At 45.2% G+C, this 13,283-nt stretch overlaps 1 protein-coding gene across 1 annotated transcript; it reads left to right on the top strand.

Moving 5' to 3' along the window:
• Positions 1–1,118: 1,118 nt before the first annotated feature.
• Positions 1,119–11,575, top strand: LOC119959485 (zinc finger protein 239-like; the record flags this gene model as incomplete). Its single annotated transcript, XM_038787729.1, has 2 exons — positions 1,119–1,621; positions 11,092–11,575. Coding segments are annotated over 2 exons (921 nt in total), but the record flags the coding sequence as incomplete, so codon positions are not given.
• Between the last annotated feature and the right edge of the window lie 1,708 nt (positions 11,576–13,283).

Here is a 13,283-nt window from a genome sequence, read left to right as displayed (position 1 = left end):
TCTCTTCACTCGGGGATGTGGTGAAGCTTTGGAATTCTCTATCCCAGCGAAATGTGGAGCCTCAGTCATCAGGTATGTTCAAGACAAATATTGATAGGTTTCTAGATATTGAAGATATTGAGGGATATGGGGATTGTGTGGGAAATGGTGCTGAAGTAGATCGGCCAAGGATCTCATTGAATGGTTAAGCAGACACGGTGGGCCGAATGGCCTACTCTTGCTCCTGTTATAATCTCTGTGTCCTGGTCAGGAAGCAGTGAGCTGAGCTTGGATCTGTCAATCAACATGAATCAGCACCTTCAGGAGAATTGGGAGGGTGAATATTAGATACAGTAGAGTGAGAATAGAGGGAGAGTGTGTGGGATGGAGATTTACAGCTTTTGGAGAACGAGAGAGGAAATAATATTCCATAGGAACTAGAGTTGTCTGTTCTGAATTTCTATCCTGTACGAACAATGATAACTTTTATAAATTGTTTTTAAAGGATATTGGAAGAGGTGGAATTATAGACAGAAACCTCAAACATCACGTCTCGATGCGACAAACTCACTCGATTCCTTCTGATCTGAATGTCGTCAGGCTCTGAATATCATCGGCAAGAAGGAGAAATGTTTGTCCGATCTGTCGGCTCCAAAAAATTTTAAACGTGCATGTGACTGGAAAAGCACAGACCCACACAACACACAACCGAGTGAGAGTGTTCCAGTGAAATGACTATGAAAAGAGCTTCAACTATTACACAGCTGAAAAAACATCACATCATTCACAGTGGGGAGAGACCGTGAACAACATATTCTGTGTGTAGACAAGGCTTCCACTGATTGTCCAATCTGGAGAGACACGAGAAGACCCAAAACATGGAGAAACCATGGAAATGTGGGGACTGTGGGAAGGGATACAGATTCCCATCTGAGCTGAAGATTCATCGACGCAGTCATACTGGGGAAAGGCCGTTTGCCTGCCCTCAGTGTGGGAAGGGATTCATTGATTCATCCGCCCTGCAGAAACATCAGCGAATTCACACTGGGGAGAGGCCGTTCATCTGCTCTCAGTGTGGGAAGGGATTCATTTCTTCATCAGCCCTGCGGAAACACCAGCGAGTTCACACTGGGGAGAGGCCGTTCATCTGCTCTCCGTGTGGGAAGGGATTCCGTGATTTATCCAACCTGCGGAAGCATCAGCGAATTCACACTGGTGAGCGACCGTTCACCTGCTCTCACTGTGGGGAGGGATTCACTCAGTCATCCAGTCTGCAGACACACCAGCGAGTTCACACTGGGGAGAAGCCATTCACCTGCTCTCAGTGTGGGCAGAGATTCAGAGCTTCATCCGCCTTGCTGAAACATCAGCGAATTCACACTGGGGAGAGGCCGTTCATCTGCTCTCAGTGTGGGAAGGGATTCATTGATTCACCCGCCCTGCAGAAACATCAGCGAATTCACACTGGGGAAAGGCCATTCATTTGTTCTCAATGTGGGAAGGGATTCATTGATTCATCCATCCTGCGGAAACATCAGCGAATTCACACTGGGGAGAGGCCGTTCATCTGCTCTCAGTGTGGGAAGGGATTCATTGATTCATCCATCCTGCGGAAACATCAGCGAGTTCACACTGGGGAGAAGCCATTCATCTGCTCTTAGTGTGAATCATTGAATTTACAGTGCAGAAGGAGGCCATTTGGCCCATCGAGTCTGCACTGGCTCTTGGAAAGAGCACCCTACCCAAGCCCACACCTCCGCCCTGTCCCCATAACCCAGTAACCCCACCCAAAACTAAGGGTAATTTTGGACACTAAGGGCAATTTATCACGGCCAATCCAGGAAACCGGAGCACCCGGAGGAAACCCACGCACACACGGGGAGAACGTGCAGACTCCGCACAGACAGTGACCCAAGCCAGAATCGAACCTGGGGCCCTGGAGCTGTGAAGCAATTCTGCTAACCACTATGTTACCGTGCTGCCATGCTGTGTGGGAAGGGATTGCATAGAAACATAGAAAATAGGAGCAGGAAGAGGCCATTTGGCCCTTTGCACCTGCTCTGCCATTTATTATGATCATGGCTTATCATCCAACTTTATAGCCTAATCCCGATTTCCCCTCCATATCCTTTGATCCCCTTCGCCCTCAGTGCTGTATCTAACTGCTTCTTGAAAACATACAATGTATTGGCCGTAACTATTTCCTGTGGTAACAAATTCCACAGGCTCACCACTTTTTGGATGAAGAACTGTCTCCTCATCTCTGTCCTAAATGGTCTACTCCGTATCCTCAAACTGCGACCTCTGTTTCTGCGCACTCCGACCATCGGGAAAATCTTTGCTGCATCTATCCTGTCAAGTCCTGTTGGAATATTATAGGTTTCTATGAGATTCCCCACTCCTCTGAACTCCAGTGGATACAATCCTAACTGATTCAATCTCTCATACGTCAGTCCCACCATCCCAGGAATCAGTCTGGTAAACCTTCGCTGCACTCCCTCTAGAGCAAGAACATCCTTCCTCAGATAATGAGACCAAAACTGCTCACAATATTCCAGGTATGGCCTCGCCAAGGCCCTGTATAGAACAAAGAACAATACAGCACAGGAACAGGCCCTTCGGCCCTCCAAACCTGCGCCGATCACATGTCCTCTCTAGACCAACCGCCTATGTCCTATACCCCGTCTGTTCATGTGCTTGTCTAGATAAGTCTTTAAGGTCGCTAACGTATCTGCCTCAACCACCTCGCTTGGCAGTGCATTCCAGGCCACCACCACCCACTGTGTAAAAAAACTTCCCCCATACATTTCCACTGAACCTTTCCCCCCTCACCTTGAACTTGTGCCCCCTTGTAATTGTCATTTCCGCCCTGGGAAAAAGCCTCCAACTGTTCACCCTATCTATTCCCCTAAAATTTTATAAACTTCTACATCCTGGTAAACCTTTTCTGTACTCTCTCCAAACCTCCACGTCCTTCTGGTAGTGTGGTGACTAGAATTCATAGAATTTACAGTGCAGAAGGAGGCCATTCGGCCCATCGAATCTGCACCGGCTCCTGGAAAGAGCACCCTACCCAAGGTCAACACGTCCACCCTATCCCCATAACCCAGTAACCCCACCCAAAACTAAGGGCAATTTTGGACACTAAGGGCAATTTATCATAGCCAATCCACCTAACCTGCACATCTTTGGACTGTAGGAGGAAACCGGAGCACCCGGAGGAAACCCACGCACACACGGGGAGGATGTGCAGACTCCACACAGACAGTGACCCAAGCCAGAATCGAACCTGGGACCCTGGAGCTGTGAAGTGATTGTGCTATCCACAATGCTACCGTGCTGCCCTGATACGAGAATTGATGATGCCCTGCTCACTTTGCTCTGCATCAAGAACCAGCTGTCCAACCTACTGAACTAAAGGGGACGCCAAAACTAGCAACTGCGAGCCAGCCAGCAGTCGAACCTGGAATCTCCTGATTCATAGTCAGATGCTTTATCCATTGCACCACTGGCCCACAGCAGTTAAATTGGACACAGTATTCCAAATGTGGCCGAGCCAACATTCTACATAATTGTCACATAATTTTGACGCTTTGATACTCGATACCCCATCCTATCAAGGCAAGCATGCCATATGCTTTCTTCACCACCATTTCCACCTGTGCTGCCACTTTTCAGGATCTGTCGACCTACACGCCCAAATCTCTCTGTGTCTCTATGCTCCTGATGGTTCTGCCATTTATTTTATTGCTCCCACCTGAATTGGATCTACCAAAATGCACCACCTCGCATTTGTCCGGGTTAAATTCCATTAAATCTCTAGCATCTGATTTCTGAAGACAGAACCAAAGTATGTATTTATTTGCTCAGCTATTTCTTTGCCCCTATTATACATTCCCCTGTTTCTGAACCTACATTTGTCTTCACCAATCTTTTTCTCTTCACATACCTATAGAAACTTTTACAATCAGCCTAATTTCTGGTTTTATGCCATTCCCAACTTCACCACTGCAGTTTGGGGGTATATATACGATGCCCACTACTTTTTTTGCCCCATGGTGTTTCTCAGCTCTACCCATACAGATTCCACATTGTCGGAGATAATTCCTTCCTCATTATTGCATTAATTTCCTCTTTAACCAGCACTGCCACTTCATTGCCTTTTCCTTTTTGTCTGTCCTTCCTAAGTACTGAATATATTCAATTCCCATCCCTGGTCATCCTGCAGCCATGTCTCCATACTCCCGATTATCTCACATCCATATATGTCTATTCGCGCAATTCACTCGGTTTTGCCGTCTGCAGTCACACCAGGGAGTTCATACTGGGGAGTGACCATTCACCTGCCCTCTATGTGCGAAGGGATTTTGTAATTCATCGCACTTCCTGAGACAGCAACAAGTTTACAACAGATTACAGGGATTGGATTCTGCTGTTTCTGTTCTCAGTTACACCCAGGACTGCATTTTGGTCATTCTGTTGGTCAATGGGGATGGTCAGAGGGTTTCTTTCTGCTGGACTGGCCGGTCTCACGGCTTCTCCCCCAGTGGGCTGATTCTCTCTGAGCCTTCTTGCGAATATCTGGTTTTACATTTCACAAGGATCAAAGAGTGAAAGTGGGTTTGGAGGTTAAAAGATGTTTCATTAGCATTTCTGTTTGGAAACCCCCAAAATCATGCCACATTGCCATGAAGATGGGCTATGGTGATGACATGGTTCTTTTGTTTAATTTATCTTGGTGCTTCTCACAGAAGAAAACTATCAGGATATGAGGGGAAGTTGTCTGAGGTGCACTGGGAAACTACATTAAATAGTATGGTGGGAGACAGGCAATCACTAATATTTAAGGAATTATTACAGATTTACATGGGAATCAGTTAGCTCAGTTGGCTAGTTCGTGCTGAGTGACACCAACAGTACAGGTGAAATCCCCATACCAGCTGAGGTTAGCCATGGTCTGTGTCAGTATTTATGCTCCACATGAGCCTCCACCCACCCCTCTATATCTCTCCTCCAACCCCCCTCATCAGCATCTCCTATTCTTTTTCCCTCGTGTATGTATCAAGCTTTACGTTCAATGGATTCATGCTGTTCATCTCAACCACTCACTGTGGTAACGAGTTCCACATTCTCACCACGCGCTGGGTAAAGAGGTGTCTACTGAAATTCCTATTGGATTATTGAATCCGTTCATAATCTGAAAGACTTCCACCAGGTCACCCATCCGTCTTCGCTTTTCCAGAAAAAAGCAGCCCCAGCCTTTCCTGAATGTTAAATGCTCTCAGTTCTGTATATTATGAATCTTTGTTGCACCTTATCCAGTGCCTCTATTTCCTTTTTCTTAATAGTAATCACTAATGTTGACAGTGCTCCCAGTGTAGTCGAACCATCGTTTTAAACAAGTTGAACATTTCCTCCGTGCTTTTCAATTCTATTCCTCTGCAATGGAATCCTATATATGGGCTCCATACTTTAGGAAAGATGTGAAGGTGTAGAGGACATTTACGAGAACGGCAGCAGAGATGAGGGACTCCAGTTAGTTGGAGTGACTGGAGCAGCTGAATTTCTCTCCTGAGATCACAGCATCTGAAGGGTGGGAATGGGGCCATTCAGCCCTTTGGGACCGTGTCGGCTCCCTGTGGAGGAAGCCAGTCTGTCCATTGCCCTGTTCTTTCCCCGAATCCCTGTGGGTTTATTTCTCTCAGTGCCTGTCCAATTTCCTATTGAAATCCTTCCGTCATCTCTGCATCTCCTACTCTCATAGGCAGTAGGTTCCAGGTTGGTACCACTCCCTTTACATGTACACAAGGCTGCTAGAGCACAGAGGAGTCTATTTGGCCCATTTTTCCCGTGCCAACTCTTTGTTCAGCGACCCATTTAATCCCATAGTTCGACTTTTGTTTTCTTTTTCAGAATGTACCAAATTCCCTTTTGGAAGTTACAGTCCAATGAGATTCCAGCACCATTTATGGACAGTGCATTCCAAATCACAACAACTCGCTGTTTTTACAACAAATAATTATGTATATGGTATGTCTGGAGGTTCACAGAGTATTCAAAATGGTGTCAATGACGTGATTAGACAAAATTAAGACTCAATCTTTACCAATAAATTGGTGAGGACACTGAGTGGAATATATCCTCATTTGCGAACAATTAGAACAAATGTACATTTCTATAAAACCTCTCACTCCTACTGGACCTCCTAAAGTGTTTTAAAGCCAATGGAGTACTTTTGAAATATATTCACTGTTGTAATGTAGGAAACTGTAAGTACACATGTGTGATCACATTTAGTTTAAATTGTTATTTTCATTATATTAAAAAAATTTAGAGTACCCAATTCAGTTTTTCTAATTAAGGAACAATTTAGCGTGGCCAATCCACCTACCCTACACATCTATGTGTTGTGGGGGTGAGACCTACAAAACCACGGGAAGAATGTGCAAACTCCACATGGCAGTGACTCAGGGTCGGGATCGAACCTAGGGCCTCGGTGCTGTGAGGCAGCAGTGCTAACCATTGCACTACCTTGCTGCCCGTAAATTGTTATTTTCATCGTGTATTCACTGGCCTTAGTAATAAGGTAAAGGAAGCCCTTTTATACCTGTAAGATGAAAAAATGAAAATCGCTTATTGTCACGAGTAGGCTTCAATGAAGTTACTGTGAAAAGCCCCTAGTCGCCACATTCCGGCGCCTGTCCGGGGAGGCTGGTACGGGAATCGAACCGTGCTGCTGGCCTGCTTTAAAAGCCAGCGATTTAGCCTGGTGAGCTAAACCAGCCCCTTTGTGCCTTTCTGCAGCCATTTCACCTTCTGTACATTTTCTATATTAACTATGTATTGATTTCATCGCAAAAAACAACAATTAAATTCAAGTTTATTCATAAGAACATAAGAACTAGGAGCAGGAGTAGGCCATCTGGCCCCTCGAGCCTGCTCCGTCATTCAATTAGATCATGGCTGATCTTTTGTGGACTCAGCTCCACTTTCCGGCCCGAACACCATAACCCTTAATCCCTTTATTCTTCAAAAAACTATCTATCTTTACCTTAAAAACATGTAATGAAGGAGCCTCAACTGCTTCACTGGGCAAGGAATTCCATAGATTCACAACCCTTTGGGTGAAGAAGTTCCTCCTAAACTCAGTCCTAAATCTACTTCCCCTTATTTTGAGGCTATGCCCCCTAGTTCTGCTGTCACCCGCCAGTGGAAACAACCTGCCCGCATCTATCCTATCTATTCCCTTCATAATTTTAAATGTTTCTATAAGATCCCCCCTCATCCTTCTAAATTCCAACGAGTACAGTCCCAGTCTACTCAACCTCTCCTCATAATCCAACCCCTTCAGCTCTGGGATTAACCTAGTGAATCTCCTCTGCACACCCTCCAGCGCCAGTACGTCCTTTCTCAAGTAAGGAGACCAAAACTGAACACAATACTCCAGGTGTGGCCGCACTAACACCTTATACAATTGCAACATAACCTCCCTAGTCTTAAACTCCATCCCTCTAGCAATGAAGGACAAAATTCCATTTGCCTTCTTAATCACCTGTTGCACTTGTAAACCAACCTTCTGTGACTCATGCACTAGCACACCCAAGTCTCTCTGAACAGCGGCATGCTTTAATATTTTATCGTTTAAATAATAATCCCGTTTGCTGTTATTCCTACCAAAATGGATAACCTCACCTTTGTCAACATTGTATTCCATCTGCCAGACCCGAGCCCATTCACTTAACCTATCCAAATCCCTCTGCAGACTTCCAGTATCCTCTGCACTTTTCGCTTTACCACTCATCTTAGTGTCATCTGCAAACTTGGACACATTGCCCTTGGTCCCCAACTCCAAATCATCAATGTAAATTGTGAACAATTGTGGGCCCAACACGGATCCCTGAGGGACACCACTAGCTACTGATTGCCAACCAGAGAAACACCCATTTATCCCAACTCTTTGCTTTCTATTAATTAACCAATCCTCTATCCATGCTACTACTTTACCCTTAATGCCATGCATCTTTATCTTATGCAGCAACCTTTTGTGTGGCACCTTGTCAAAGGCTTTCTGGAAATCCAGATATACCACATCCATCGGCTCCCCGTTATCTACTGCACTGGTAATGTCCTCAAAAAATTCCACTAAATTAGTTAGGCATGACCTGCCTTTATCGAACCCATGCTGCGTCTGCCCAATGGGACAATTTCTATCCAGATGCCTCGCAATTTCTTCCTTGATGATAGATTCCAGCATCTTCCCTATTACCGAAGTTAAACTCACTGGCCTATAATTTCCTGCTTTCTGCCTACCTCCTTTTTTAAACAGTGGTGTCACGTTTGCTAATTTCCAATCCACCGGGACCACCCCAGAGTCTAGTGAATTTCGGTAAATTATCACTAGTGCATCTGCAATTTCCCTAGCCATCTCTTTTAGCACTCTGGGATGCATTCCATCAGGGCCAGGAGACTTGTCTACCTTTAGCCCCATTAGCTTGCCCATCACTCCCTCCTTAGTGATAACAATCCTCTCAAGGTCCTCACCTGTCATAGCCTCATTTCTATCAGTCGCTGGCATGTTATTTGTGTCTTCCACTGTGAAGACCGACCCAAAAAACCTGTTCAGTTCCTCAGCCATTTCCTCATTTCCCATTATTAAAACTCCCTTCTCATCCTCTAAAGGACCAATATTTACCTTAGCCACTCTTTTTTGTCTTATATATTTGTAAAAACTTTTACTGTCTGTTTTTATATTCTGAGCAAGTTTACTCTCATACTCTATCTTACTCTTCTTTATAGCTTTTTTAGTAGCTTTCTGTTGCCCCCTAAAGATTTCCCAGTCCTCTAATCTCCCTGCAATCTTTGCCACTTTATATGCTTTTTCCTTCAATTTGATACTCTCCCTTATTTCCTTAGATATCCACGGTCGATTTTCCCTCTTTCTTCCGTCCTTCCTTTTTGTTGGTATAAACCTTTGCTGAGCACTGTGAAAAATCGCTTGGAAGGTTCTCCACTGTTCCTCAACTGTCCAACCATAAAGTCTTAGCTCCCAGTCTACCTTAGCTAGTTCTTCTCTCATCCCCTTGTAATCTCCTTTGTTTAAACACAAAACACTAGTATTTGATTTTACTTTCTCACCCTCCATCTGTATTTTAAATTCCACCATATTGTGATCGCTCCTTCCGAGAGGATCCCTAACTATGAGATCATGAATCAATCCTGTCTCATTACACAGGACAAGATCTAGGACCGCTTGTTCCCTCGTAGGTTCCATTACATACTGTTCTAGGAAACTATCGCGGATACATTCTATAAACTCCTCCTCACGGTTGCCTTGACCGACCTGGTTAAACCAATCAACATGTAGATTAAAATCCCCCATGATAACTGCTGTACCATTTCTACATGCATCAGTTATTTCTTTGTTTATTGCTTATTCAGTAGTGAACAGTGATTATCATTAGTGAATTGGTGTATTGGGTAATTATATTGTAAAGACTAGATCTTTATTTTTAAAAAATAACACGATCAACCTGATGCACATTTCCGCTGAAAACGATGGCGGCCGCGCAGGCGCACTGCTGCATATCGCATCCTAAACAGATGACAGGGGCCGATCAGAGAAAAAAGCACCGATGCAGCAGCCACATTCGGGACAAACACCGAACTGTATCAAAATTGTCGGAACCAATTTATCACCCGGAGGAACGTAATAGAATAATGGCGGGTAATGGTACCCGTAATGCCAGGCGCGGATGAATACGCCCTATCTCCATCACAGGAGCTAGAATGTCCCGCCCCCAGAAATCGCCTCTCTGTGCGGAGCATGCGCGGTGCTGCTCCGGGCTGAGCGCAGCCGCAGTGAGAGTGAGTGCGGCTCCCAGAGGTTGAATGAGAGCCGCCGCCAGCGGGGACAATGGTGAGAACCCAAACCTCCCAATAAGACCCATTGGTTTTATTGTCAGTCTGCAGACAGGAGCTGGAGAACTGAACCCAGGCAGAGGAGAGGGAGGGAGAAAACTGGGAGTGGAGGAAAGAGATGGTGAGATGGGTTTGGATTTCAGCCCAGGGAGGAGGGAGACTGTGTGGGATGGGGATTTACAGCTTTGGAGGAACAAGAGAGGAAAAGATGTTCCAGAGAAAACTAGAATTGTCTGTTCAGAATTTCTATCCTGGACTGACAGTGATGACTTTTGTAAAGTCCTTTTACAGGATATTTGGTGGAAAATTGGCTGACAGAAAACACAAAACCAAACATCGCATCAAAATCACTCAATTCATTAAGAGCTCAATATCTTCAGTCTTTGAATTTGGAAGAAGTGTTTGTTCTGTTTCAGCAGGGTGACTCCAAAAGCACCGAGACCCACCCCCAATGAGAGTTTTCAGTTCACTGACTGGAGAGAGTTTTAACCAGTTACACAGCCTCAAAAAAGTATCACATCATTCACTGCAGGGAGAAATTCAATGCTTGTTTGTGTGTGGACAAAGCGTCAACCAGGAGAGACATAAGGACTCTTCACCGTGGAGAAACTGTGGAAATCTGCGGACTGTCGGAAGGGATTCAGTTACCCATCACAACTGGAAGCTCATCGTCGCAGTCACACTGGGGAGAGGCCGTTCATCTGCTTCATTTGTGGGAATGGATTCAACCATTCATACAACCTTCTGACACACCAGCGAGTTCAAACTGAGGAGAGGTCATTCACCTGCCTGGTGTGTGGAACGTGATTCACTCGGTCATCCCACATTGTGACACATCAACTTGTTCAGTCTGATAACAAACTTTTTAACTGTCCTGACTGTGAGAAGAGTGTTAAAGACAAAAAGAATTTACTAACATCAATATGCTCACACTGGGGAGAGGCCATTCACCTGCTCTGTGGCTGGAAAAGGATTCAACCGTCGATCTGCCCTACAGAATCACCAGAGAATTCACACCGGGGAGAGGCCATTCACCTGCTCTGACTGTGGGAAGGGATTCATTAATTCATCCAATCTTCTGATACACCAGCAACTTCATACAGGGGATAGACCGTTCACCTGCTTTGCATGTGGGAAGGGATTTCCATGTTCATACAATCTTCTGACACATCAGCAGGTTCACAATGAGGGGAGGCCATTCACTTGCTCAGTATGTGGGAAGGGATTCACTCGTTCATCCAACCTATTGAACCACCAGCGAGTTCACACTGGGGAGAGGCCATTCACCTGCTCTGTGTGTGGGAAGGGATTCAGTCAGTCATCTAACCTGCTGACACACCAGAGAGTTCACACTGGGGAGAGGCCGTTTACCTGCTCCAGATGTGGGAAGGAATTTTCTCATTTATCTTATCTTCTGAAACACCATCGAGTTCACAGTGGGGAGCGGCCATTCAACTGTAATGTCTGTGGAAAGAGATTTACTCAGTCATCCCACCTGCTAACACACCAGCGAGTTCACAAGCGACTACAAGGTTTAGATTATACCCTTATTGATGCTGTTAGTCATGTACAGGACTCAATAATGTTTACTCTGGCAGTTTTAATCTGCTGATGAGGTTTATTGTTCTGAATATATGTGAAATGAATCAACTTTGTTTGAAACGTTGTTGCAGATTTTTATCTTTCCCACCTGAATGTTGAACATCACCTGTCTGGAGCTCAGAAAGGACAATCTGGGGGAGGATCACACGGCAGGAACAGAACTTCAACCTGGACACAGTCTTTCAGGGTCACACTGAGAGGAACAAATCACACTTGGGTCTTTCTCATCTCTCTTCACTGACAGCAAAGTCCCCGTGTGGGTTAATCCTGAGGCGTGTAAGAAATGTGTCCCAATCTCTCTCTTCCATGGTTCATTCTGCTCTCTCTAGCTGGGAGCTGATAACCTGCTCCCTTATATTTTATATCATTCTTTCTGTGTTCCTTGATTCCTCTATTACTCAGCTTTTATTCTCGCCACCTCACCTTTCTGTTTTTTAAAATCTCAGTCTTTCTTTCTCCTTTCATCTATATTTCTCTCCTATTCCTATTTAATTGAGGTGTTCAAAATCATGAAGTGTTTGATAGATTGAAGGAGGAAAAAGAGGGAGCGAAACAGTAAATGTTGGAAAAACTCAGCAGTGTTGGCAGCATCGGTACCGAGAGAAACAGAGTTAACGTTTCGAGTCCCTCTGACTCAGAGCAGGAGAAACCGGGATTGTCCCTCTGATATCAGGGAAGGTGAAGAGGAGATGTAATAGAGGTGTTTAAAATGAGGAAGGATTTGTGACAGTGTCGATGGGGAGATACTGTTTCCCAAGAGCAGGAGATTTTGTAACCAGAGGACACAGAGATTTAAGATATTTGACACCAGAACCCAAGGGGGTGATGATGAGAATTGTTTTTACACAGTGATGTGATGTGATCTGGAATTCACACTGACAGCGTGCTGGAAGCAGATTTACAGTAACTTTCAAAGTGAGTTACACTTGTAGAGGGTAAATTGGCAGTATTATGGTGAATCAAATGAATTCGACAGTTCACTCATAGAATCTCTACAGTGCAAAAGGAGGCCATTCGGCCCATTCAGTTGGCACTACACCTAGGCCCACCCCCAGCCTATCCCTGTAGCCCCACCTAACCAATACATTTTTGGACACTAAGGGGAAGTTGATCATGGCCAATCCACCTGAGCTGCAAATCTTTGACTGGTAGGTAGGAAAACCCAAGCAGATACTGGGAGCAAGTCACCCAAGGCCGGAATTGAACCAGGGTCCATGGTGCTGTGAGGCAGCAATGATGCCCTTTGTGACAGTCTGAATTTTCCTCTCCTGATGTTTTAACATTTGATCTTTTCAATCACAATGTGTCTCAAAGAGAAGATTGAAACTTTGGTTTTAGCTGTCAGATATATTTCCTGTGTGACAGGGGGATGGGAACCTAAATTGTCGACCCAGTGTACAGGATGTTGAGAGTAGTGAGGTCAGGGATAGGGTTAAAAGTTCGAAAGAGGGCACCGGCAAGCAGGACGCTGGTTTGAAGTGTGTCTACTTCAACGCCAGGAGCATCCGGAATAAGGTGGGTGAGCTTGCAGCATGGGTTGGTACCTGGGATCTCGATGTTGTGGCGATTTCGGAGACATGGGTAGAGCAGGGACAGGAATGGTTGTTGCAGGTTCCAGGATTTAGATGTTTCTGTAAGAACAGAGAAGATGGTAAAAGAGGGGGGGGGTGTGGCATTGTTAATCAAGGAAAGTATTACGGCGGTAGAAAGGACGCTTGAGGACTCGTCTACTGAGGCAGTATGGGCCGAGGTTAGGAACAGTAGAGGAGAGGTCACCTGTTGGG

This window comes from Scyliorhinus canicula, unplaced genomic scaffold (assembly GCF_902713615.1).
Source record: "Scyliorhinus canicula unplaced genomic scaffold, sScyCan1.1, whole genome shotgun sequence".
In the NCBI taxonomy this organism is placed as follows: Eukaryota; Metazoa; Chordata; class Chondrichthyes; order Carcharhiniformes; family Scyliorhinidae; genus Scyliorhinus; species Scyliorhinus canicula.
The sequence above is the reverse complement of the archived record's forward strand: the minus strand, read 5'-3'. Positions and strand labels throughout refer to the sequence as shown.